Source organism: Archocentrus centrarchus, chromosome 12 (assembly GCF_007364275.1).
Source record: "Archocentrus centrarchus isolate MPI-CPG fArcCen1 chromosome 12, fArcCen1, whole genome shotgun sequence".
In the NCBI taxonomy this organism is placed as follows: Eukaryota; Metazoa; Chordata; class Actinopteri; order Cichliformes; family Cichlidae; genus Archocentrus; species Archocentrus centrarchus.
The window spans coordinates 24,124,980-24,152,294 of NC_044357.1; the positions used below are offsets into that span (position 1 = coordinate 24,124,980).

At 43.9% G+C, this 27,315-nt stretch overlaps 3 protein-coding genes across 7 annotated transcripts in view; 1 reads left to right on the forward strand and 2 right to left on the reverse strand.

Annotated features, from left to right (window-relative positions):
• The window catches only part of wdr7 (WD repeat domain 7), a 105,869-nt gene extending 98,186 nt beyond the window's left edge, over nucleotides 1–7,683 (reverse strand). Inside the window, exons 1-9 of one of the 4 annotated variants that reach the window (XM_030742688.1) lie at nucleotides 7,533–7,683; nucleotides 5,188–5,359; nucleotides 4,993–5,099; nucleotides 4,269–4,347; nucleotides 3,620–3,794; nucleotides 3,241–3,302; nucleotides 2,698–2,817; nucleotides 1,672–1,817; nucleotides 1,447–1,549 (exon numbers count right to left, since the gene is read on the reverse strand). In XM_030742688.1, the coding sequence (XP_030598548.1) occupies nucleotides 1,447–1,549; nucleotides 1,672–1,817; nucleotides 2,698–2,817; nucleotides 3,241–3,302; nucleotides 3,620–3,794; nucleotides 4,269–4,347; nucleotides 4,993–5,099; nucleotides 5,188–5,346 (951 nt within the window). In that variant the 5' untranslated portion in view covers nucleotides 5,347–5,359; nucleotides 7,533–7,683. Of the gene's footprint in view, nucleotides 1–1,446; nucleotides 1,550–1,671; nucleotides 1,818–2,697; nucleotides 2,839–3,225; nucleotides 3,303–3,619; nucleotides 3,795–4,268; nucleotides 4,348–4,992; nucleotides 5,100–5,187; nucleotides 5,360–7,532 lie in introns of all 4 variants that reach the window. The other 3 variants (XM_030742686.1, XM_030742687.1, XM_030742684.1) reach the window with 3 other exon arrangements.
• Nucleotides 7,684–8,465: 782 nt separating this feature from the next.
• On the forward strand, nucleotides 8,466–17,316 carry taf1c (TATA-box binding protein associated factor, RNA polymerase I subunit C). Of its 2 annotated transcripts, none has more exons than XM_030742055.1 (15): nucleotides 8,466–8,884; nucleotides 10,211–10,322; nucleotides 10,570–10,619; nucleotides 10,774–10,872; nucleotides 11,071–11,138; nucleotides 11,226–11,473; nucleotides 11,808–11,939; nucleotides 12,015–12,132; nucleotides 12,211–12,282; nucleotides 12,359–12,494; nucleotides 12,643–12,771; nucleotides 12,868–13,066; nucleotides 13,154–13,291; nucleotides 13,764–15,169; nucleotides 16,244–17,316. In XM_030742055.1, exons 1-15 carry the CDS (start codon nucleotides 8,768–8,770, stop codon nucleotides 16,481–16,483), a joined length of 3,264 nt encoding a protein of 1,087 aa, XP_030597915.1. In that variant the 5' UTR covers nucleotides 8,466–8,767; the 3' UTR covers nucleotides 16,484–17,316. The 2 variants fall into 2 exon arrangements, with proteins under 2 accessions (XP_030597915.1, XP_030597916.1); XM_030742056.1 differs by having other exon boundaries at nucleotides 8,726–8,862.
• An 855-nt stretch (nucleotides 17,317–18,171) lies between these two features.
• ccng2 (cyclin G2) lies at nucleotides 18,172–25,389 on the reverse strand. Its single transcript, XM_030743108.1, has 8 exons — nucleotides 25,288–25,389; nucleotides 23,117–23,273; nucleotides 22,899–23,036; nucleotides 22,559–22,809; nucleotides 21,682–21,760; nucleotides 21,459–21,557; nucleotides 20,567–20,766; nucleotides 18,172–19,229 (listed from the first exon to the last, which is right to left on the reverse strand). The coding sequence occupies exons 2-8, from the start codon at nucleotides 23,219–23,221 to the stop codon at nucleotides 19,097–19,099; spliced, it is 1,005 nt and encodes a 334-aa protein (XP_030598968.1). The 5' UTR covers nucleotides 23,222–23,273; nucleotides 25,288–25,389; the 3' UTR covers nucleotides 18,172–19,096.
• Between the last annotated feature and the right edge of the window lie 1,926 nt (nucleotides 25,390–27,315).

The window sequence follows — 27,315 nt, forward strand, 5'->3', positions numbered from 1 at the left end:
GCGTGTATTTTTGGGGGCTTACAGGCGCCTCTAGAGGCCGGTGGTGGTATAGCAGCTCTGGGGCGTAGAGCTCCAAGTCGTACCCGCTGGGAGGAAAGCACATCACCTCCACAACCATCTCCTCCTCACCTCCCTCTCCTTCCCTCTGAGAGGAGCGAGGAGGTCAAAGGGAGGGAGGGAGCATAAAATAGAAACAACATAACAAAAAGGCACAGACAGCACATTAATACCAACAAGACGACAAATTATAACAAACTGAAGAAATGAAATCAGAAATGAACAGAACACAGAGTCAGGTTCATGCACATGGATCAAAATTAAACCTATTATTTACATTTCCTGTAGTTCAGGGGTGGCCAACTCCAGGGCTCGAGGGCCGGTGTCCTGCAGGTTTTAGATGTGTCTCTGATTCAACACACCTGAGTCAAATATAGAAGTCATTAGCAGGACTCTGGAGAACTTGACTTCATACTGAGGAGGTAATTCAGCCATTTGATTCAGGTGTGTTGGATCAGGGACACATCTAAAACCTGCAGGACACCGGCCCTCGAGGCCTGGAGTTGGCCACCCCTGCTGTAGTTGTTTCAAATTAAAAGCCTCAAAGGAATAAAGGGGAAACAGGGATTAGCTACCACCTGGAACAACAGGTAATGTTTGCTGCTCTCCTAAGTTTGTGCTGTTGCTGGACTTTAAAGGCTGATCTGTGCAACCAACACTAACGTGCACAGATCTCCAACACGTGAGCTTGAAAACATTACCAGATGCATCAATCCATGTGCATGAAGTGAACCCCACATATAATAAATCATATACACAAGACGCAGCGCTCTGAAGAGTTTAAGTCCCACATTTATTGTTATTGCAGACTGTTACCTCGGCTTTCCGGAGCTAAAAACACGACTCTGACCTGCTGGTTTATTACATTTAGATCAACTTCTGAGCTTTAATTTAGCTGGAGGAGGAGCAGTTATATTCTTTAACATTAGTTATGTCTGTCATCTCACTCCATGATGAAGACCTGAAGCTGAATTTTAGCTTAAACATGGCATAATAATAATAATACCAAAGGTGATTAAAATAAACACAAACTCAGAGTTAAAGGCATCTGTCTGCTGTTGTAGCAGCTGAAACACCCTGAGGACAAGTTCAAATATTTATATGAATAAAATATGAAATATCTAATTAATGGTTTCAGTAGTTACTCTCAGATTGTGCTCATTTCTAAATATTTTCTTAATTTTAAACTAGTCGACTGATTACAACTCCTTAACTGAGCCAAAGCAGAAAGAAGAAACACTGGTGACTTTAGGATGGAGGGAACACGGGATACTGATGCTGTACAGTCCACACAGACGTCAGATATGATAAATGTCTCTGCAGCAGTTAACTGGGGGGGGGTATTTCAGGGCTACGTTTCCCGTCTTCCTGCCGTCACGTGCGACTCACCTGTTTGTCTGAGCGGTCAGCGATGCTGTAGACCAGCGGAGGGATAGAACCTTCTTTGGTTTTACCGACATCACTGCGGAAATGTTCACTAGCAGGCAGACAGCTGAGGAACACACGCGCACACACACACACACACACACACACACACACTAAGTCCAGTGACCTTAAATTATCATGACAGTGAGTCTGTCTTCTTCGGTGATGCCAGAGGCGTGGCAGGTTTACCTGGCCGGCAGTTTGTAGATGTAACTGCAGCCGTCCTCGGTCCAGATGATGACCTTGTCCGCAGCGATGAACTCTCCTCCCGTCCAGGCCTGGTCATTGTCACTGGACACCGAGCAGAGCAGCGAGTAATCACCTGCATCGAACACCTGAGAAAGAGACAGAAATCCATGAACGCAGTCGTCAATTCAGGCCAAGATTTCAGACCACTTTTCCACAATCCTGGAAGCCTGTTCAGCTCAGTGGATGAGCGGGCGACCATAAGGCACGAGGCAATAATGCAGCGACCCGGATTTGATTCTGACCCGAGGCCCTTTGCTGCGTATCTTCATGTACATCACTGCTGGAAGTTTTGAATATTCCTGTTGCTGATGAAAAGTGTTTAACTCCCTGATGAAGGATTGTGTGCTGAAACTCTCTCCATAAGCATAACGTGCTGCTCAAGTACAACAAAAAAAACTCCAGTTCCTCTGCAGCAGGGGTGGCCAACTCCAGGCCTCGAGGTCCGGTGTCCTGCAGGTTTTAGATGTGTCTCTGCTTCAACACACCTGAGTCAAATATAGAAGTCATTAGCAGGACTCTGGAGAACCTGACTGCATACTGAGGAGGTCATTCAGCCATTTGATTCAGGTGTGTTGGATCAGGGACACATCTAAAACCTGCAGGACACAGGACCTCGAGGCCTGGAGTTGGCCACCCCTGCTCTGCAGGTTATGAAAAAGAGAGGCGCACAAGGGTTCAATTTCCCATTTTCAGCACGAAGAGAAAAAAAAAAACAGACGCTACACCAGCACGAGTGCCTCACACAGTAATTCAGTCTGCTGTAAGCAGAGGCCAAAGTAGACGGAGATCAGCTGATATGCTAAAATGGTTCAAAGTGATAACATTTCTTTCACTGTGTAAATTTGTTCCCGTCACTCCACCACACACAGTGGAGTCACGCCAACAAAGATACCACCCCCCCCAAACATCTCGCACGCCCACCATCGAGCTCTGAGTCCTGCCCGAGGGGTTCATGCAGGTTCTTACCCTCCAGTATTTGGAGCAGACGACCAGCAGGCTGCTCTGAGTGAAGGTGCAGAAGGAGATGCTCTGGCAGCTCTGGCAGTAGATGGGTTTGGACTCCTCTTCAAACACGGGGTCCAAGTCCTGAAGAGACAAAGAAAGATCCTGAGACAAAAAGAAAATGTTAGCTGATGTTTGTGTTCATTTATTCTTTGATTTTTAAACTCAGAGTTTATTTGCATGAGCGTATTTTCACTAAGGAGCAACCCCCAGGGCTGAAGTACCAAAAACTGCAGTTCCCCAAAAGACCACTTGAGGCTGGCTCTAGATGTGAGTCAGTCCCATAGACTGATGTTAAAATGTCAACTTTACAGCTGAATTAAACCTATTTAACAAAAAAATCAGCTTTGCTCTATACTGATCATTTCCTCCTTCAGAATATCTATAAGTTAGGGGTGTGGCCACTTTGATTGACAAGTGTCCTAAAACAGACACCCGTAACCACTAGCTAGGCCTGACTTATGCTAACTCGACATCTGTATGGAGGTGTACCTGCATCCTGCTGACCTCAGCTGTTATGATCCAGACCTTCAGGATGCCCGTCACCGACACCGCCACCACCGTGTCCTCTGCAGAGAGACAGAAGATCGCTCAATGACAGGTCTACATGTGAGGAAGACCACAGCGATGATGGTTTCTGCCGCCCCAGGAGCTAACATCTGCTCGGTTCACTTGACAAAAAGCCAGTGAGGGTTTTTTCATAGGTTTCACATTATAGAAGAAAATATTGTGTTAGAAATAAAAGTTTGTGACATTATGCAGTTATTTAACTTCCTGACTCACATTTAATTTTACCCAGCAGTTATTTAGGAGCTAAAATCTTAACCTTAATGCTGCTACCACCTCCACCAGCCACCCAAAGCCGTGAACCCGAGGGGAAACTCACCCTGTGTGCGGTGCGATCGGATGATGCTCATGGAGCTGATCCAGTCAGGAGAGATCTTAGAAACCAGCGAGTACAGGACCTCCAGGCTGGTGGCATCCACCACCAGGATTTCTGGGTAGTGACCGTTACAGAGCAGACGCCCCTCCCGCTGTGTGCCGATGGTGAACTGGTAGTACTGAGGAAGAGGAGGAGAATGAAGACTAACTGATCTGGTTTAAAAGTTCATTTTAGTCACCTTGTGGCTTCATTTTGGTCTCCACCTTTTTAGCTTCCATTTATTCATAAATAATAAATACATTAGTCACATTTTGTGCTGGATAAGTTGTGTGCAGCTGTATTATCCAAGCACCCCCTTTTCTTTTTTGGACACAGGTGGAGTCCTATAAAAGCTGATGCTAAAACAGAGCTAAGGAGAAAGGGAAGGACCACTCCTGTGGTATGCTTTTATGATGAAAACTCTGCAGGAAAAACTAGTTTATACTGATGGTAGTGGAACAAAACAATGGCCAAGTAGAAGATATTTGAAATAATGAACCAATCAAACTGTATTTGGGTGAAATAGATAAGGTGAGGTGGAATTAGTGCTCTGTAAATGAGGTTTTTCACTAATGAACTCAAATCATTCGCTGTATACGAGCGTGTGTGTTACCTGTATGCCAATGTGAGCGCACGCCAGCTTTGTGAACTCGATGCAGCGTCCGTCGTTCACGTCCCACAGACACATCTCCCTGAAACATCAACAAGCTGCTGTCAGACACAAACACACGATTCAACTGCTTGGCTGAGCTTAAAGGGTTTTCTTTGGGAACACTGAAATAAACTGATATTAAAAAATGGTCAATAATTAAAAAAAAAAAAAAAAAAAAAAATCGTTTACACCTCCCAATCAGAGCCGGATGTTCAGTCTCTCCTAGTCTAAGACCCGTTAACCACTGATGACTATCACTGACCGGTGCTCAGCCTCAGATCAGTCTGTTATTTAGCATTAATTAGCAGATGCATCCACCTGTGTGATGTAACTTTGTGCTCCACCCTCTCACTGGCTCCAATAAACAAAAATCCTGATGGTAATAAAGCCTCATAAACAGGACTTCATAAACAAACTTCATAAACAGATGCAGCTCTTTTAGGCAGTTTATGCTTCCAACAAATAACCTCTGCACAGATGAACACTAAATGTGAGACATATTTAGTGTGAAAAGGCTCAAATTTAAAGACCGATCTTGAGAGTTTATTCTCAAAACTATTCTGATATATTTTTCTCCAATCAAGAAAATCAGGATACTTTAAAACACACTGCATACGACTAATGTGGCAGATCCTGAACTTCACAGTTAAAAGTTAAATGAAGTCTAACAGTACAGGTGACTCACCCGCTCTCAGACGCGCTGACGATGTACTGTTTGTCGCTGCACGCGCTCGCTTTGGACAGGCAGGTGATGGAGGCCGTGTGACCAAACAGCATGGCTCTGGGACAAATCTGAGCAGGAAACATAAAAGAGAAGCAGGTGGTGTAATAAGATGAGGAGGAGGAGCAGAGCGAATAAAGCTGGAAGACAAACACACACCTCCAGCTCAGGCGTCATGTCCCAGAGGCAGATCTGTCCGTCGTGGCAGCCGGTGATGATGGTGTTGAAGTCGTCCATCACCAGCAGGCTGCTGATGCAGTGGGTGGGAGCCATGCGGCCCCAGAGCACTATGGGTAGAACCAAGCTGTTCCCCGACATTATGGTGACGTGTCTGGAAAGAGAGAGGAAACAACGGTGTCGGTGTGGCAGAAGTCTGCCTTTGTTTCATGATTTTATCAGCATTATCATTATCAGAGTTCCTCATGCAGTACCACAGTTCCTCTCTTTGCACCCCATCATCTGCTTTCTCTAGAGCCGCAAAGAGAGTGAAGCACCTTCTAACCATCTCTATTCTTCTCCATCAACACTCAAAGCAAACACTGCATCTGTTGTGCTCGTTCTTGGCATGAAGACACACTCTGCACATCACCCTTGTTCTAGAAAATTAGAACCGCGGCACTTCTTCTCCATTCCTCAGGCATCCTCTCATTCTCCAAGACTGTGTTAAACAGTCTGCTCAAAGAGTCGCCTGCCCTCTCTCCTAGACATCTCCATACCTCCACAGGTATGTCATCTGGACCAACCACCTTTCCACTCTTCATCCTCTTCAGAGATGTCCTCACTTCCTCCTTACTAATGCTCTGCACTTCCTGATTCACTCACTGTCCCCTCTCTCACTCATTTTCTTCATTCATCAGCACCTCAGAACTTTTGATTAACTTTTAATAAACATTCATAATTAAAAACAGCTCAATGTAATAAAATACAGTGACTTAAAGTGGAATCTCAAACTCAGTAAAGCTAATCAAAAGAATAGCTGCAGAGTTGTCCACCTCCAACACAAACCCAATAAACGCATGATTAAGTAACAGCAAAACATGCAGAACAACACAAAGAATGCAGACAGGAAGGCAGCAGATGAGGCTGACTGTTAACAAACCGCAACTTCAGTTGAGCAACAAGACGACAAAGTTTGAGTACACAGTGAAATTATTTGTACATCCTTTTGATCGTCATGATTGATCATTGTATGCTACAAACAGAGGCATTATCATCCTGGAGGAGACCCCTCCCATCAGGACAGACGTTTCATCATGTGATAAAGGTCACGCCAATGAGCGTTTGACTTGCAGTGACCCTTCACTCTAAGGGGACAAGATTACCCAAACGTGACCGCCAAATCCCCTCAAAGCACAACAGAGCCTCCTGATTCCCTCACTGTGGGAGAGTTCAGGACTTTGGACTGTCACACTCACACATGCGAGTGTACTGAAAGCTGTGAGACCATTCAGGTAATGAGTGAACAGAAATACACCCCAACACCAGAGCGTATTTTGTGTTTTTTGTGAGCAGGGGGGTTGTAAAATGTTACAAATGGTACAAATCAAAGCTGTGCCCCAAAAACTGAGGTATGCACTGAAACTGTGGCCATTAAATCAAGATATAAATAAAACTGCAGCACAAAAAACAAGGTACACGCAGAATCCAGGGCTCAAAAACCGAGGTATGAAGGAAACTGTGGCCTAAAACGGAGCTACGAGGGAGTCAAATGGGTTTTTGATTTTAAGAACTGGAGAATTCAGAGGAGCGCTCTTCACAGGGTGAGCTCAGCACTCTTCATCAGCTGCTTCAGCGTCATGTGAGTAACACCTGTCAAGCCACAACTTCAGTCTGACAACCTGAAGGGCTTAAAAACTGACGTACTAACAGAAACTGTGGCCCAAAAGTCCCAGTTAGGAAGTGAAACTGCGGTATGAACCCAAACAGCGAGGTCAGAAACTCAGCCATGGCAGCCGTCGAGGCATGTTCCGAAACCGTGGCTGACACGGTAACATTTGATAACCTGGTACATGTTTACAGACAGTACAGCCACGTGTTAACTTTACATCAACCCATATTTCTGCTGTTATACACGATTTTTACGATTCAAAAGGTCAACGAGCAGCACGCTAGCTGTGTCTCTACTCCAGTGTGGCACAAACACACCAACAGTGAGTCTGAGCACAGTCACGCAGACACACAAGAGCATTAAACGCAGAAAAATAACCCACGATAGCGTAAATACACCATTAACTCAACGTTAACCTTGGTGTTTCTCGGGTTTAAAGCTAGCACTGTTTAGATAAAAATGACTTGTTTAAATTTACGGCCAGCTACAACGCTAACACCTGGCAGAAAACCAGAAGCGAGTATTTCATTTGAAATTTACCCGTGAGTGATTAAAAGGATGCTGTACACCAGCTGCGCACTGCTAACGCTAAACTGCACCTGCAATGTCGGGGTTTCCAGGTTAGCAGCGCGGCTAACGGGACCAAAACACAACGTGAAAAACGGCGGATACACACCAAAAACAGCGGTCCTACTGGAACAGGGGGCTGGGTGGAAAACGTCTCCCTCCGTGGAGAATAAGACGCAGAGATAACCCTTCTTCTCGAGTCGTTTCGTCCGTTTGTCCCAAAGACGGTCAGATCTAGTCGGTCAGCTGACCACTGCCGACTGAAGTGCCGCATCCGGTCTCCGGTTTTCAAAATAAAACAACGCAATGGGACTTCGTAGATTTATAACTCCTAAAATACTGAAATCCACAAATAAACCAGAGAAAATACATAACCAGAGGAATACCTAAAATACTGTGGCGTGCTGGGAATTACTAGGTGTAATTTCTCCCATCATGCCCCAACTACGAAAATTGTTGCAAAACACATTTTAGATAACTAAAATTAAACATGGAAAGCGACATGGAGCAGCACAAAAATAATAACATAACTAAATATTAATAATTAATAAAATAAACACGAGTAATATAGAGCTAATTATTGCGTTTTGATCGCAATTTAATTTGCCGCATTTGTTTCACAGTAACACTTAATTAAAACGGACTGCAACTTAAATGAATCGAACGCCGAAAATAAAATTATATAACAAAAAAATAAAAACGTATGTCTCATTTAAAAATGTTTTATTTTGAAAGCTTGTACGGAGCCTAGCTTGTAATGACACTGAAAGCGTACGGTATTCCTAAGTACGGTATTCCCATCAAAACCGTCAACAAATTTATTTATTTATTTATTCTCATGTTTGTTTGTTTAGCATTTCCTTTTAAATGGCCCAATATTTGAGCCTTTTATTTGTATTTACGGACCTCATAGCGTCACCGTACATATTTAAAGTTATTTAGTGGCCATATTCAGTTTCCTTTCAGGTTTGCAGTTTTTTTTTTTGTTTTGTTTTTTACCCAACCGGAAGTCGTTGTGTTGTTGTTGGCGCCAGCTGCAGTGTCTGACTTCCGGTAGCTTTCTCGTACGAAGGCTGCACGTGTTGGGGGATTCAGGGAGGATTTTGGATATTTTAATCTCTTTGTGGTCTCTTTATGACCCCCGCGTGTGTATATATGATCGTGGTTAGCGCCTCCGAGCGCGTGTCAAAATGCTCCAGCAGAAGTAAACTTTAGAAACATGCGCGTGCAACCGGCAGCGGACGGCTAACGTTAGCTGAACAAGTCCGGACTTGTTTCCAAAATCCCGCAGAGAGAGCGAGAGGGGGCAGCGTGGCCATTTGTGTTATTAAACAGCAAACAAACATGGATTACCAGTTCCCTCAGCAGCTGTTTCCTTCATTTTATAACTGCGGGCCGCCGGAGTTGGTGCTGAAACACGACGTTGGAGGCTGGGGCAGGTACGACCGGGTGCGACCGCAGGTGGGTCCCACGTGGATCGGTCCGTGACTTCAGTTCGGTCTGCGGAGAGCCAGACTCCGTTTAACATTAATACGGAGGAGGAAAAACGGCAGATCGTGACCGTATTTTAAAGCTGAGAATAGTTCCAGTATAGTTTTCATAAAGAATGCGCTTATTCCTTCATACCACGATTTTATTATTTATTTGTGTTGGTAATTGTTTTATGTTTTTTGCCAAAACCTTTATTGAATCTTCAATGATTTAAGCAAAGGAACAAAGATAGAAGAACAAATTGCAAAACTAAAAAACAAGCAAACCTTGTAATAATAAGGAACAACAGAACTAAAATTCACTTAAAAGCAAAATTAAATAATACAATAAGGTTCCTTTCACAAAACGTTTAATGCAGTGCAACCTGTTACAGATCTACACACAGTAACATTAGTGCCACAAACAAAAGATTGTTCATATTTAGGAACTACAGTTTCCATTTCTTTTAGTCACTAGCTCTGTCCTCTGGCATTTTTAGGTCTTTAATATACATAATGAAAGGCTTCCAAATAGTCTCAAACAAGTCTTGTTTGGCCTTTAGCACATACCTAATCTTCCCTAATGGGAGGGCAGTTGGTATATGTCGGATCCATTGGTTGACAGTCGGTCTATGATTTTTTTTTTCCCCCCAAAACAACGATATACATCTTTTTGCATTGAGCAGGCCTAAATTTATAAATATCCATTCATTTTTAGAATATTTGTGTTTTTCTGGGTACAGTTATTGCTTGTTTTTTTTTACTTTATTATTAGTAGTTGTACTTTTATTATTTCTTTTGCCCTTGGTTTTGGTTCATAATCAGTTGGTATGCATAATTTTTTAATTCTTTGGTTTAGTTATTAATTTTTGACTCAACTCTTGTTTATTTGGACACAATTATTGTGTTTATTTATTTTGTCAAAATTAATTTAATTGTATTTCAACTTTTTGGCCACTGTTTTTATGTTCATACCTCAGTTTTATTTATTTATTATAAATATAAATGTTCTTTATAGTTTTTGGCCATGGTCTCAGTTCATACAGCGTTTTTTTTCCTTAATTTCTTTTGTTTTTATTTATGTTTTTGTTTCATACCCCGATTTGATTTACTTTTTTAAAAAATAAGCACATTTATTCTGATGTCTTTGATTTTAGTCATTACTTGAACAGCTTTCACTAAATTAGCTTTAACTCAGCTTTTTTTTTTTTTTTTTTAACCTAGCAAGCATCTTGGCTGCACCTGTGCAGGTGTTTTATGTTAGGCTCCAACTTTATAGTAGAACCTTTATTCATGTCAGATATGGTTGTGCTTTCAGGTCGGGTCTGATCCTCTCTCCAGCTGGACTTTTACGCCCAGGCATCAGGTCAGAGGGGAGCTGTGGCGTCAAGTCGAGCCTGTGCCGGTTCCCCTCCTGTCTCCTAAAAAGGGTGAGTCTCCAGACAGCACACCGATGTGGTTCCTTAGCACCGCTGTAGTGACACGGCTGTCATGATGCAGGACCAGAATTTTATTTTTCTTAATCTCAGCCGATATTCTCCCAGGTTTTAATATCTAAAGAAAGATTAAAAGCATGCCTAGAATACAGAGTAGTCTGTAATTTTTCAGATAGCCTGATTTCCATTGAATACGTCTTTCTACATACATATAAATTAATTTGTAAACTTTTTTTCCCAGCTTTTCTTTTACCTTTGAAGCCTCCGGATTCGATGGACTTCATAGAACACGTGAGTGAATCAGTTTAAATCACAAAGACGCCGACGGTCTAAATATTTTATTTTTAAATCGATTAAAAATCTGAATTTCCTGGGCTGTGAAGTTTTTCTGTTTCATTTCTCACGAGCGTTGATCTGCGGTCGCTCGTCTTCTCTTTGTGTTTAGATGAAGAATTTCTACACGGATCACTCGATGGACGCCTTCGGATGCATGAGTGAGATTCTGGGTGAAAACTTCAGCTTTAAGCAAAAAGGGAAGAAAGAGGTGGGTGTCGTCACAAGGTGGAGCATTCCTCTTTTTGTTGTGTTGGGTTTAGAGCTGAGAGCTGGACGCAGACGCTAACAGATGGTCCCCATGTGAGATTAACTGTTAGCTTATTTAATGGAAGCATTTAGATATAAACACTAAAACTGCAGAAGAAAACCGTCCTGCGGTCCTGTCATCAGATCTGTTTCTTTGCAGAAACATCTTAAGAATGCAGTGAGGCTGGGGAAGCTGAAGGACTTGTTGGACTTGCTAAAGCTTAAAATGTGAGTCGACCTGATTGGTTAAAATTTCTGGACGTCACATCTTTATTTTAATTGTATAATATTTTTTCTTTCGTCTCTTCCTTCCAGCTGTGAGCCGACGTATATCTCCCAGATGTTGGGTCAGTACAGCGTCCAGCTGTGGGACGTGGTACACACCATCCCTCCGGAGCTGCTCGGCTCTCTGCTGTACGAGGAGCTGGCGGAGCACAGGGACCGCTTGCTCTTCTCCGAAGGAGCCACCGGAGGCGCTCTGACATACGTTCCATTTTTGCAGAGCGGCAGCGGCTCTCAGAGCGGCTGCCTCCTCTATCCTAACCAGGGGCTGCACCGTCTCAGTATCCTTGAATTTAGATTCAGGAAGCATCTCCATCACTCGTGTTTAGTTTAGCCCAAAATGATCTTAAAAACATTAAAAACACCCTTCAGTTTGATACATTTTCAAAGCATTCAGCTGGGCCAGAGCCAGGATTTCACACCATTCAATTCAACTGTATTTATACAGCACCAAATCACAACAGCAGTCGCCTCAAGGCGCTTTATATTGTAATGATAACGTGTGAGCACCATCTTTGTATAAAATACTTCCTGCAGAAAAACAAAATGCTGAAGTGGAGGTGAACTTCTGCTTTCTGCTCCTGCTGCTTCTTGTTCTTAACGCGGTACCCGCAGACTTCCACAAGGTGGAGCTGCAGCACCACAGAGGAGGCCCTTCCTTTGTGGACGCCAGCAGCAGCGAACCATTCAGCTTCCAGCTCAAAGGCGCCATCAGACAGATCAGCACCACCTCGCTGTTCAGTGAATGTAAGCGTGGCTGTGGGGAATATTTTGAGGTGGCTTCGGGAGCATGGAGGCATTTGTAAAGGTGTTTGTTTGCAGGTTGTGTCGGCGTGCGGTCAGATTACCATTGTGGAGTTTGGAGGTTCAGTGAGAGAAACGAGCCGCGGCTGCTGCAGGTGGTCAGCACGCCGGAGGTCGCGACCTGCATCACCGTCAGGTTGGTGATCATTCAGAGAGTGAAGTTGATGGTTTTGGAAAAGATGTGAGGTTAATCGTTCCTGCTCTGTGCCGCCAGTCCTCATGTTTTAGGTGAAGTTCTGGTAGCGAGTGAGAGCGGAGCTGCAAACCTGTGGACGGTGGGAAAAGGGTGAGGAAGCTGATGTGTTCAGAGAGGAAGAGGTTTGAAGTGAAGCTGAAACTAAAATGACGCTCTCACCAATCAGGATGCAGAAGGTTCGAGCTGAGGACAGCAACCTGTACTTCAACGCCAAGTCTTCGTGGAGATGGTGCGAGTTCACAGCTCACCCGAGGGTGATGCTGTACGCGGACAGGACGGGGGCGGAGCTGTCAGACATCAGGGTGAGTCGGGTGGATGTTAATGCTGGTAGTTTTGCCTCTGTACACCACCTCAGTGGATTTTAAATCAAACGACTGAGATGCGATTCAGTGTTCTCTTCCTCTGTCCTCCTTTCTCTCCTCCTCCTCACCCTCCTCTTCTGTCCACCAGGTGAGTCCGGCCTCCTGTCACACTCTGTTTCGTATCAGTAGCTCGGCCGAGTGTCGGAGCGGAGAGAGACTCATCCTGTCCAGGTATCTGGGAGACGCCCACTCCTTCCACCACCTCATCACCACACAGGTATGCCCGACATGAAGTCCAGGTTACAGGAAGTAACAAATCAGCTAAAATGTTGTGAAAGTTTTGACTTTGCCATCTTTTCTCTTTCTTTGTCAGTACTCGGCGTACATCATGGACGAGCGCTTCCCATGCGTGCCGATGCTCAAGTGGGATCACATGATGCAGAACCCACCTGTGTTCTGTCACATTGTTCCCGGCTCCGCCTCCTCTGGCTCAGCAGCTGGCGGAGCGAGGACCACTAAGGTCCTCCTCAGCTCCCAAAGTTCTCAGGAAATTATGATGCTGCAGTATTCAGGTGAGCCAACAGAGAGCAGTGTGGTTTATTCAAATTGTTTTGATTGAATATAGAACTGAGGCCGCTTGTGTGTGTTTGTGTGTTCAGGAGGCAGAGTGGAGGCCTGTGTCAGTCGAGGTCCTCCTCAGGCTCTACTCAGACCCAGAGACAGTCTAAAACACCTCCCGGTCCAGATCCCTCACCGAATGGACACCGCAACCAACAGACTGTCCTCACCTGCTGCAGGTGACCCAAGTGATCCTACTGTTTATGTGAACTGTCACCCGCAAACAAATTTAAAGTTGAGACCTTTAAAATCTAAGTATTAATCAAAAGTTTAGGCCTGAAAATGTCGGTGTACCTGCAGAGGATGCAGCTCAGTCACACTCAGCTAGTCACAAAGTGACATTTGCCTGCATCCAAAAGATGCTGTGTTTAGTTTTTGTTAATGTGAGTTAAATAAGATCTGGCCTCAGAATATTTCATGTTCGAATGAAGCCAAATAAATTTAAGAGTCCAAGAATTATTAAAGTTTTAATTTTTAAGTTTTTGTCTTTTTGTCATCCACATGGATTTAGTTTGAACGTGAGGAAAAAGTACGTGATGCGTTTAATTTATGTATAAGATACATTAGTTATATTAATGTTTTAGCTTCTCTGTAGAACATAAATACGTAGATCCTAAAATTTGCAGAGGTTCACCTTATTGTTTGTTTCAGGTCTCACTTGCATTCAGGGGGAAGCAGGAAGAGGAGGTGGTGACAAGGACTGCATGTGCATCCTCCAGCTGACCGAGGCCGGAGATATTTTCTATCAGATCCTCGAGCCCGAGCAGCTGGGTGCCGACGCATCGCGACCTCAAGCAGCAGAGGACGAACTCAAGCCTCAGCAACAAACTCTGAAAGAAAACGCAACAAGGGCGAGAAAAACAGCTGATTCTCGGCTGGTCGTGTCGGATACGTCCAGTGACGAGGGCATAGTTGGACCCACGCAGGGTCCGAGCGTACCGAGGACTGTAGCTGAAACTCCAGAAAAACGATGGCAAACATCAAGCTCAGATTCGTCCCCTGAGTTGGAAAAGAACCGAAACCCGAAGCGGTTGCAGCTGCAGGTTATTGTCAACGATGACCCCTTACAGGAGGAAGGAAGTGGAATGGATGCCGGTGTGAAAGAGAAAGCTGTTGGTGCAGAGGAAACAGTCGGTGGTGCCTCTCGGCGACAGACCCCGGTAAAGCTCAGCCGGGGTGTTCTCATCACGTGGAAGAATTGGCTGCAGAAACTGATGCACAAAAGTTCAGAAAAGAAGCCCCGCCCACACTTCAGAGTCCAAACTCAGGGTCTGCTTTGTTTGCCCGACAACGATGAAGGAGATTCATCAAAGGGGTCCATGCAAAGCATGAGGCAGGAAATGAAGTCGTGTATGTCCAGACGCTCGCTGCTGCTTCACAGCATGGTCTCCGCCTCCCTCAGGACTCCAGATGTAGTACCTGTGCCAAACCAGGTCAACACGGACATCTGGACAGACGCGCTCAGTAAACGTCTGACCGCCTCCTGGCAGGGTGAGGAAGCATGGCGGAAGTGCTGGAAGGACCAGCTGGGCCCGACCAAGGAGGCGAAGATTCAGGCTCTGAGAAGGAAGAGGAGGAGAGAAAAGGAGGCGAAGCGAGCCGCTGGACGTCGGTTGGATCTGAGCGGCAGCTTCACCTCGTCTATCAGCTACCAGTCAGAGCTGTGCGACTTCTCGGACTCAGCGGGCTGGTCCTCCGGGCTCAGCCAGGGGGCGTGGTCTGACACAGGCAGCAGAGGGGAGCTGTCCCAGCCAGAGAATATTTCGGAGGATGAAACTCTGAGGGCTGCGACACCTTCTGTCGTTCAAAACGACACTCCAACTACCACCCCTACCGCCACATCGCAGCGCGTTAAACGTAGTGACCCCCACCAGACCCCCAGCAGGACTAGCACCCTCCCTCAGACCCCCAGCAGGACTAGCACCCTCCCTCAGACCCCCAGCAGGACTAGCACCCTCCCTCAGACCCAGACACCGGGACTGGATTCCACTCCAGCCCGTCAGAGGAGGAGCAAACGTCCAGCAGATGGCGACCTGAGCTCTCTGTTCACACTGCAGGTATCAGCATGTCTCACATCAGATGGTTTAAAATGCTTACAAATAGAAAGTGAGTGGAATAGAAAGTGGATGATTTATTTGGAATATTATCATCACTTCTTGTGCCAACAGCCAGCACTTTACAACAAGTGGAGCGATTACACTGGACCAGCCTCCATACTGTTTGTGTGCAGCTGTCTCGATTTGTGTTTTGAATGTGCATAAGAACTAAACTCTTGTTTCTGGCGAGCTTTTGCTTGAAGCTGGTCCACGTGACCCTCGACCCAGCTCATTGTTCTCGTTGCAGAAACCATTTTCTCACTGCGGGCTTTCCAAATCCGATTATGAACATTAGTGCACCGAAAGTGATCCAACAGCTGCTGGCTGCACACTTGGTGCAGTTTGTGGCCAAAATAAAATTTAGCGTTTGGAGTGTTCGAGGTGAATTTTGGCTCCTGTGTGTTAAAGCCAGTTACGTCAAGTAATGCAGCTTTGTTAACGCTTCAAGATGGAATTAAAGCCGTTATGATGTTACTGATGAAAGCAGGATTCATGTTTCGAAAATATTCACGTCCTTCATACATCAGTCATTTAATTAAAGCTTTTGTGACTCTACTTTCAAGAAGCAACTGAAATTAAAATTACATTTAATGCAAATGTGCGGTGTTCACATAACATGACCGTTACAGGTGAATTGTACTTGATTTAATTAGGGGGAAATGTGGCAGGATGAAATTATGTTCACTGAGCAGATTATTTCTATGAGCACGTGGTGGCTGGAGTTACACACTGGCAGTGACACACTTCAGTGCCACATTGTTGAGTATTCACAGTACCAGATTAGCTGGAAATCCTGTAAGCTGGGTTTCGACTTTAACTGCTGCCTTTTTTCCATCTCTTTAACCCGACAACAAAGGAGTTCCTCAGGGCCTTGTATTAGGACCGCTGCTTTTCTTCATACGCCGTATTTGTTAAACTGATATTGCTGGGTGATATCATTAATATAAAAGCATTTAACACTGATTTAAAAGTCAAGTTTTGGATAATAAATGCCCCGTCATGACCTTTATGCTCACAGTAATTGACTGTTTCCAGGATGATCCTTCGCAGAGCCACTTCCTGGATGAAGGGAGCTCCACGAGTGCATTCTTGACCTCATCTCAGCTCCACAGTTTCCAGTCCATCCCACTCCAGAATCTCAGGGTGGATCTGTCCAGTGTTCCAGTCAGCTCACAGAGGTCCTCCCAGTCCCAATCCCAGTCCCTTTCTCAGAGTTCACGGGGTCGACTGTCGCAGGCATCGCAACCAAAGAAGAAGTCTCGGATGGGATTTTAAACCTTTTTCTCGTTCTGGGAATCTTAGCGTTTGGAATTTTGGGATTACTTTTCTGGGATTTGCTACACTGGGGATCTAAGCTAATCGAGGAGGATCACCTGAGTGACGCCTGGAGGATGAAGAAGAGTCACTGCAGACTGTTTGGTAGGACTGAATGGAATTTATTACCTCTGTTGTGTGTTTCTGTGATATCCTGAGCGCGCGTGTGTGTGTGTGTTTGCTTGCTTTCCAGGAGGTGTCAGGGTGCAGCTGACTCATGTTTGTTTTTTCATAAAGGCTGAGGGTCAGTGAAATTGTTGGTGGTGATAAATTAGCTTCAGTTCAGCAGAGAGACGATCCTGAAGTGATGCTGGAGTTTTCTATAACTACAGTCTGATATAAAAGCTGAGGAGCCTTTAAAATACCAATAATCCATTTATTAAAATTATGTCAGGGTTAGAAGATGTTCGTTACAGTAACACTTTGTAGGCCATACGGCCGTAATTAATTCAGGGTTTTTTGTTTTGTTTGTTTTTCATGGGGAGTTCAGATTTGATGAAACTAATTTGGCTTTTAAAGATGAAGTAAAAAAACAGGCTTTTTCAGACTGAGGAGCAGCAAAAAGGTTCGAGGATGTCTTTGAGCTGTTAATCAGAGGTGTGAGAAGAGCTTAAAAAAATAGCTGAAATGTCATCAACTGTGAACAGCTGTGGTTAAATGTACATTACTTAAAAAGCTGTTTGACTATGAAATATATTTTTATATATTTATATATATATTCTGTTTCTCCATGTGATAAAAGAAGACTTCATTAGTTTTGCTCTGTTTTCTAAGCAAAATTTATTTTCCCAATAAAACTGTGACAATAAAAAAGCTCAGCTTCTCTTTAACGGCCTGTTGCAGGTTACAGCGTTGAATGGAAACCACACTATCAATATTTAGATGATCTGCACCACTTGTCAGTTATTATTTCTCAGATGGCGCGTCCCTATGAATCATCCCGTCTTTCATAGAGGATGATGCTCCGGTGTATCTTCTGCTAAAGGAGGTGATGGAGCAGTGGCTTCTGGTGTCCCAGCACTGCAGAACGGATCATTTTTTCAGTGTTGGCAGTTTGTGGCTCAGCCAGCTCAGTCGTTTTGATGACTGTGTGGTTGTAAATGGGTTTGAGTGACTGAGTCTTTCCAGCTTTACTGAAGTAAACGTGCCGCTAACATGTCCGGCTGGCATCTTTAACCTGCTGTAACGTCTCGGTCTTTGAGCGTGTAACCGCTCCACCTGCAGAGAAATCAGCTGGATCGGGCTCTGTGGACTGGTTACATTGGCAGATTGTGTTTAGGATGTGTGTGTGTGTGTGTGTCTCGACTGTTTTATACACAATCTGGCAACACGATTACAGTTATTCATATAAGAAAGTTTTGAGTTGTGCAAGTTTTCAGGTAGAAACAGGAAATGAGGATGCTGTGGAGGAAGAATTCGTATCATCTGATTATTGGGCCCAATATTCAATTTTTCCAGTTATTATTGGTACCCCAGTGCGACTCGTTTAAAACCGGTTCAACCCCGACGTCAGTTCACGCACAGCTCATCGTTCCAGGTTTGATTTCCAAGCAGCTGTTTTTGTTTCCAGATGTGAGAAAAGGAAAAAAAGCAGACGACATATTTAAAAATAATATTTTTATAAGATTTTCTGTTTTTCAGTACAGGTGACAAAAGAAAATAAATAACTTAATATCTACAAAAAAACTATAAACATTTTTTTTGTACAGCATTTACACTTTTACATGTTTTTGTATGAACATTTTTGACATTTTTCTGCTTTTTTTTGACTCTCGGTCAGTATTATTTGTTTCAAACAGACTTTCTGTTTTTCCTTTAAGCTACATCCTAACATTGGCAACATCATACATACACACATCCATAAACACATACTCATTAAATGTTTTCAACCTCCACTTCCACTATTTAACACTTGAAATTGAATTAAAAATAATATTAATAATAATAATAAAACTGTGCAAATTAAACTTGAACAGAAGAGCGGAGCAGCCACGGTCGGGAGGTTTTCAGTCTGATGTGGAGAGCTCAACACTGTTACATCGTTAGATTTCTCCCATTTAGTTTAAAATCCTGATTTATCAGCTGAGAAAAAAAGAGAAAATGTGACCGCTGCTGCTCTCAGCTTCTGTACGCCACAGAAACTCAGAAAACAGTCTTGGATTAATAACAGTCAGAGATGTTCTCTAAAATAAAAACAGGTTTTGGGAGATCACTTTGCTGGTCTGATCTGACATCTTAGCAGATCTGCGTGCGTCTGCTAGCTCAGCACCTTGAAGACCAGACTGATCAGAGTTTATCTGCCAATCATCACTTGAGTGTCCCCCAAAAAAAAAAAAAAATAATCTGGCATCCTGGAATGTAGCATCTCAACATGCACCGACACATCTACAAACTACAGAAAGATCTATCAAATCTACCTGGAGGATTTCTAACTGCTCAGCTGCCAGATGTGCTCTTCTCCACCAGCACCAGAGCTTATTGAACAATAAATTAAAGACGGCAGGTGAATAAGCTGAAGGGGGGGGAACGGAGCGGTAGGTGGTGGAGACGGCGAGGCACGGGGCGGCGGAGGCTTCAGGCAAAGAGGTATTGGCGTTGTTTTTGGCGACGGAGGTGAGGAGGGAAGAAGGACCCTTCAGCATCGCTGCCCAGAGAACTGCTGAGAGACTCTTCGCCCGAGCTCATCATATCCTCACACGAGTCCTCACTGTAGACACACACACACACACACACAGAGGGAAGTACGAGGTCAGTACAGTCACATGACGAGGCTTTGGAAATACAACGTGATGGCAGTAATATCTTAAGTCATGTGTGGAGTGGTAGTATTTTGCTGATGTGACTGGACTTGTAGTATCCTGCTCTGGTGTGGTAGTGTCTTGCTGAGGTATGTTAATCAGGGTTGGGTGTGTTTTCGTTGTAGCAGCTGGGCTCAGAACTCATTCTCAATTTCAATCATAATTGCGTTCAAGAGTTAATTTGGTGCAGTTTATTATCACCAGAGAACGAACTGACCGTCATTAAAAACTGAAACTTTAATGCTGAATCCAAACAGTACCTGCAATTCATTCTGAATTTAACTGAATGGTTTCTTGGCTGTAGCTCTGACTAAACGCAGACCTAAGAAAGAAGATCATTAACTGATGTCTTAAATAAATTTTGAGCTAGTCATCTAGTCGCAGTGGGATGGAGGATGGACTCAGCCAGAAAAAAAAAGACAAACAGCTGTTTCAAACTTCCGAGACGATCAGCTGATTTCATGTTGTGACTTGTCTGACTCAGCTGACTGAACAGCTGCTGACTGCTAAGGTGTACCTTTAAAAAGTATTTAATATGAAAGGTGTTTGGTGTATTCGGGCTTCACGAGCCGCCCGCTGGGGCCGGGTCAGTTCCTCTTTTGGCTTTCAGCACAGTAACAGAAACAAAAAGAAGCTGTTCTTGGCAAATAAAGGCGAGGCCGCGCCGGCTTCGTGTGACGTCATGGAAACAGCTGTGTCAGTGGGATGTGACTGGCTGGGAGACGCGAGAGGCCCGGGCGAGCTCAGACCGTCCAACAGTTACGACATGAGAAGCGTCAGAGTTGCTGCACAGCTTGTTGCCTCAGAAAGTGTTACTGCAAATTTAAACTGCCTTCCAGAGTTTCCTGACTTTACGAGCTCCAGAAACACCAGCTGTCCTCCATCACTGCTGTTACACTGACTCCAGACTACCTTACAGTGTTACTGTAGACTCTTTATAGGCGCTGTGGAGGCTGAAATATTTGCTGTATGTGCTGACACACACACACACACACAGGGCGTGTCTGGTTCCTTTTACATTTTTTAAATGCCTCTGTTTTTGTTATTGATGCAGGAGTGTTTGTGCTATGAGACGTCATGAGATCTAAGAATGAAACTGAAGCCGATACAGTCGGTCTGATTGCTGGAGTCACGGTTTCTACGGCTTGAGACTGACGTAGCCAATCAGAGCTGAAGAAAAAGCTCAGTTCTCTGAGGAGTCAGAATTGTGTGTTTGGTGTTGTGATGGTGCGTTTGGGGTCCTGACCTCTCGCTCTCATCCCAGCAGCCCTCGGGGATGGTGGGCAGCTCGGGGACGCTGCGGTAGCTGTGCAGGTTCTGGGCGGTCCGGCGCGACACGATCCACTGCAGCCTCCTGTGGTTGGGTTTGCTGCACTCGGGGGAGGCGTAGTCCGACAGGCACTGAGCCACGCGCTCGCTCCACAGCATCAGCTCGACATTAGCGATCTGAAACCAAACCGGGGAGCGGATCAGTTTAACCTTCTGCATGGCACACTGACAAGCTTTATATTTAAAACTATACGTCTACTTTACACTTGAATGTAAACTGAAACCTGCTTTCTTTTTTATCCGTAACGTGATCAGCTGGTGATCTGTAAGTGTCAGAAAGACCAAAAGGACGAGAGCTGGAGATCAACTCCATCAGCTCCTTTTAACATGGAGCCGTCACAACACGCCCGCTTACATAACTGCAGACATCAACAGAAAGGAAATATTCTGGACCAGAGCTGGGCTAAGAATAAATCCTCTCACACTACACGGCTGCTGCTATTCATAACCAAGTGCCGTGCTCACTTTTTCTGTTTATTTAAAAACTGGAGTCTCATCTGCAGCGAGCCTGCAGGCTGTTCGGCTGGTTAATAAAGTTGTTAACATTTGCCAAGTAAAAGTCTGTGCATGTCTGAGGAGCGCTGATCCAGGAAAGTGCCGCACTAATTCTCTTTTAATGCAACAACGAGACATCTGTTAAATTAAAACTCTCATTTCCTCTAAAAGTCACCTGCTCCGAGCTGCTGCTCTGAGTCTCGTGGAAAATCTAATTCTATTTTATTTTATTTTTCCATGACTTGTACAACCCCCCCACCCCCCCGGATGAGCTGTTGTGTAATAAAGTCATTTGCTGTTTGGCAATAGTGTACCTTCAGGTGTGCTTGAATGTAATAGGCTACTTCCAACATGTCCTCCCACTGAAGAGCTTCGATCTCCTGCCTCAGGAGTGCCAACGCGAGGACGGACGGCTGGAAGGACGAACAAAGGGAAAACGGTTACGACAGGCTCGGTGCGGGGGGGGGGGGGTGCATTAAGTCGAGAATAAAATTTATTTTTATCCATTTTTAACCAGGAAAGACCCGGAATTCCTACCTTTGCTTTGGAGAAGGCGATCCGGCACAGACAGGCTTTGAGCTGAGCCTCCAGCTTCTCCAGGCTCAGCGTCTCCTTCCTGTTAGCAGAGACACAAACATGATCAGGTTCACATCTTTCTCAAACACATAATCAATATTATCAATATACCACTATTTTTATTTGTCGTGTCCATGAACCAGAGCTTCCAGGTCTAAAAAGTGAATCAGACGCATCTTAAGTGCCTTAAACTTTCTTTTTTTTTTTTTTAATGGCCGATGGGAAGCCCGTGGGAAAATGGCTCCCAGCAGGTCAATCATCAATTTCAAGTCTTGTTGAGTACAACATGAAATTTACTTTGTACATTATGATCCTTCTAAGAGTCAAAGATGGCTAAACATTATCTTGGTCAGTCACATGTGGTCAGCCAGTGAGCGTTCAGTTACAAATCCAGATGGCGATGGCATAAACACACATCCAGAACGCGCCACACATAATTCGACTCATCAGCTTAAAAAATGAAGCCAATTAAAATGAACTATAACTCTTCAATAACTTTGATTTTTAAGCTCTATTGAGATTTGCTCTGTACAAAACCTAAACTCTTTGATGTGGCACTTTGACCCCAGCGGAGCAGATTAAAAACAGCGCGTTGGGGTTACATAAGAACAAACCGTCGTTGCTACCAGCAGACAACAAGTCTTATCAGTGCACTTCAGTCAGACGCTGCCCGCTGCCCTACATCACGGGCAGAGATGTGGAGAAGCTCTGCCAATCAAAACACTCAAAGACTTTTGGACCCAGTCCAGAATCTGCAGACATGTAAACCTCACCTGTAACAGCTCACCTAATTGCACCAGTTCCCTTAAAAACAGACTAAAAAACGTGGTGGCCTCACCTCTCAGTGCAGTGCGACAGTGCGATCTCGTGGTACAGGTGCAGAAAGGTTAAGGCGGTGACAGCTTTGGACTTGAAGTTGAGCTTCTCGGTGACGATCTTCTCCATGCGGGCGAGGTCGGACACGGTGAACCGGCACTGTCCGATGCGGATGAGCTCGTCAGTGGGCGTCAGGTTGCACTCCTCCTCCGTCACTTTGGCTGCCATGTGGAGGCAGCTGAGGCTGACGCAGGACAGGTGCTTGGGCTGGATCTGATGGTGGAGAGACGACAGGTGAGTAAAGAAATGTCTGAAGCTAAAGTGTGCTGTGTCTGCTCCTAGCAGGTGCCAGCGTCTCGTACCCTCATCATGGCGAGGAATCTGTCCAGCAGGTTAACAGCCAGGACGAATGTCTGTGTGCTATAACCAAAGAAGCTGGTCAGACTCCACAGATCCTCCACTTTGGCATCTCTGCATTTGGCTGAGATCCGACTGTCACCCTGAGAACAAAGACACGCTGTGGGTTAATTACAGTTATTAAAGAGGCCTGTTAGCGACCCTGAGAGCTACAGACGCTCACCGGCACTGTGGATTCAATGAAGACGAGTCCCGCGACTTTGGGGAGATAATGCACTTCCTGATCGTAATTCACCCTCAGCTCCTTCATCAGCTTGAAGGCATCCATGTTTCAGCTGGCACTGCAGGAAGTGATCCTTCTGTTTACCACAGTATTGACACTGCAAGGAAAGAAAAGTCACAAAGTTTAATTTTTACACTATAACCTTAAACATGGTGATTTCATTGAGCATGTAAGGAAACGCTGGCCCGCAGCCTCCACTGTGAGATGTCTCCTCAGCAGACCTACAGCAGCACAGCTAAAATGCCAGAATTGTAAAACCTCCTCTGTCATCCAGTGTTTCTGTTTTCAGGGTTTGTAATATAGGTGCTTACCACGATTTCTACAAGCTTTCCGTCAGTGTAGAGCAGAAGTACTCTGATGACGGGGGGGAAATGGTGAGTCTCTAGTGACGTTTCACAATGTTATAAAATTCACCCCTAACCAGAATTCCTGATTTCAGCTTCTTAAGTCTGCTTTTTTCAGTTTTCTCTGTCTGGGGATTTAAATCTGAGAAAACGGCTCTGTGGAGCCTGAAATGGTCACACTGGTATCACACTGCTAGCTCAAACTACTGAATTACAGATATCTACAGTATATTTTCACATCGTGTTTGCACCCTGGCCACCGCCTAGTTCACCTGTCGCCTTATCTGGCAGGTTATTCAAAGCCATCAGACTCACAAACAGCTCCTTTCCTCGAGGACGTTTGGACTCTAACCCAACTCAAACAAGCAAAACCAACAGAGCATCTGGGTAGTTTCTACAGTCTGCTGGAGCTCCATTCTCATGCAATCATTGGCTCTTTTCTACTAATGACTTTTTACATGTAGTTATTCATGATTATTTTGTGTCCACCACCTAGATTTTTAGCCATTTAGCTCAGTTTTTTTTCCCTGCATACAAACATCTGTGGGTTGCCCACCCAAAGAGGCTTTGGCCTTTCCTGACATAAACATCACTGTGGCTCTAAGAAAATATTTTTGTTGCATGAATAGACTTGTCTTAAGCTTGGTAAGAGTCATTGCCTCAACTATAGGCAGACTAGACGATTTTGCACACGTTCCATCCCCCAAAGACCCCATTTCAACCAAATAAATCCTGTTAACCTACTTAATTTTATCTCATTCTACTTACTGTTTACTTGACTAATTCTCCTTTATGTACCATGCTCCGATTGACTTGTTATGCTTTATTAAGATTATATTTTACTGTCTTTTTTTGTTGTGTTTTCCCAACTTTTTGAGGGATAAATAAAATCTTATATTGCACAGTAACAATAACGGCTTCCTGGTTTATTTGATTGTAGAAGCAATAATATATCGGTTGTTTCGTTACTGAACTGCTACACTGTTACTGTACTGTCACATGACCGCAACATTTTCGGGTACATTGTTGCTCCTGAACTGTTACGTGACCGCCGTGCTCTGTCGGGGTGTCAGAGCTCGGCCCACTTCCCTCAGCTGGGCTTCGGTGTCAGATTTCCGCTGCTTTACACCTTCTCGGTCCCCTACCCGAAAAACAAGTACCCCTCTTTCAGGGTCACGGCTGTTAATTAACGATCTGAAACACATATTAAGTTAATGCTCACGGCTTAAAACACTGTTTTTATCGTTTTTCCTTCTTTTAGTTGATGCGGTCGGTTAGCCTCCGCTAGCTGACGGTTTAAATCCTCTCTGGTCGGAGCGGGGGGAGGGGCTGCTGTTTAAAAATGATGAAATATCGCAACTTAAACACACTTACCTACAAAAATACTTAATAATTAAGGGTTATGGCAGAGTATTAACAGACAGATTTTATATCCTTGAAGTGGTCTGTAAAGGTGAGTTTAAACCGTGTTTTAAAAAAAAAAGGTTCAGGCAGGATACCAGCAACAACAGCGAAGAAAAGCCCCTTTTATGTACGTCCAAACTGGTGTAAAAATATTAATTTCAACAGAAAAAAGACGTTAAATGCTATTAATGTAATATTAAAATTAAAAAAGCCACCTTGGTGCTATTTGAAACGCTTCTGTACGAGTTCCTGTCGACACAGATGAAAAATCTTCATAAAAAACAAAAGGACACTTTACTTGCTTTAGCGAATCCTCTGAGTAATATAAATGCGTCTGTGATGTATTTTAAAGGTTTACTCTACCTGTTTCTGTCAGTTAAACCCACATATCTGTCCAGCCGTGGCTTATTTTTCTTCTGCTCCTCTTCTCTTTCTTTTTCTCTCCTTTGTTGATGTTGAGAAAGCGCACACCTACTTCCTGACGTCAACCGACCACAACCAATCAGACGCTTCGGTTCACGAACAGCAGTCCCCTTCTTTTAGGATTATAACCACAGATTAAAGCCCTAATCTGGCGCTTTCGTACCATTTTAACACAATTTTGACCACATTCACAGCGGAGATTGATAACCGAGCTTCAATCCACCGATAAATGTCGGAGAAAGGGATTTACAGCGTTTGGATTGCGTGAGACAAGCCCCCTTTGAGTGACATTACCGTTAGCCAATCAGCGGTCTCACGTTTGTTGTGTTCAAATAGTCCGCCCAAAATTCGATGCTGTGATTGGCTCCTGCCTGCACAGAGTCCCGACGCAATCGAAGCATTACGTAGCGCTTTTTGACAGTTTTTCTTTCTTTCTTCATTGTCTGTCAAATGTGAAAAATTATGTCTGTAAATGCTTATAAATCCACTTTAAATCATAATAAAACATATCCGCTTCATTATTGACATTAAGACAGTTCTTTTTTATTTACAGGTGTTTAAAAAGTGTATGTTTAAACATGTAAATGAGCTATTATTTTATTAAATCTGACCTTATTTGTACATTTAGAAAGGACTTTTTAGCATTAGAGTCAGACAGGTTCGTTTTTGAGGAGGCCTCTCCCTTTTTATGACTTTTTAATCTAGAAATACTTTCAACACTTTGAAGAAAAGGAAAAAATACATATTTTAGGAGTAAAATATAAATGAAATCAGGCTAGAAATGAATCCTAAATAAACCTCAGTGTACACATCTTCAGAATATAGGCAGCAATAAAACTGTAACGCTTTTAGACCTCCAAATAGGCTTTACAGGTTTTCAGATACCTTTGCGATGTTGTGGGTGGTTTTATTGAGCTTTCTGTCTGTTTCAGAATTGTTGCGCCTCTACCGATGCAACACACAAGCACATTAAGCAGAAAAATATTAAATTTAATGAGAATTTGTGATCTTACTTTTGGGCACCTTTGGACGGGAACGCCACCCAGGATTTTCTGGAAAAGTGAATCTCTGCCGAATCCACCAATATGCAAATGAACAAGATTCTGTTTCAGGTGTTATGTAAGTATTATGTAAATATGTAATTATTTGCATACATTTCCATTAGATAAAGGATAAATAAACTTCAAAATGTCTATTTCAGACCTTTTCTTTGGTCTGAGGGAAGACTTCCTAAGTAAGCAAAAGAAAAAAAAAAAAAGCATTAAGGTGCATTAATATTGTATTGCATCTAAATGTTATAAGGTTGTTAGTCATACCAATAATGATCTCTATATTTCTGCCTAGCTGTTTATGTCATTAACAAAGTGCCTCATCATCTTGTGAGGCAAATGTCAGCCCTTATGTCAGCATTTACTTTGGAGTTTCTTTTGAGGAACCACCACGTCTCACATGGTAGGAGGAAGACACACCGTAAATCCCTCACATCCATCATGCTCACAGCTACAGAAAAATCCACCATGAACTCCACATTCTGCACTCTAATCAGCGTGTTTTGGTTATGCTGGCTCACGGATGATTACCAGAGAAAGACCCAGGCTTTTTCTTTTGTTTCTACCCACATGATGGAGTCTTTCCTCGGTCAAATGTTTGTCTGCGCCCACAAAAACATCCAGCTGGATGCTTTGTGTTAGGTCTGTTCTCTTAAACAGACTCTATGATGAGCTAAGATCTGACACAACTCTGCCCAAATTTAATTGAATTTAATCTGAATTCATGGAAAAAAAATTGGACCTCAACGTGTAAACGATGAGCATGAAGATCCAAACAGTCTGTGCCGTGGAGAAGATACTTATTTCATGGACATGTTGAAGGTAATTAATTAACGGTCGGGGACTGGGATAATTTTGTAGTTGTTAAGACTACCAAACTCAGTTTCTAATCCAGAAACCTTCCCAGATATTCACACTG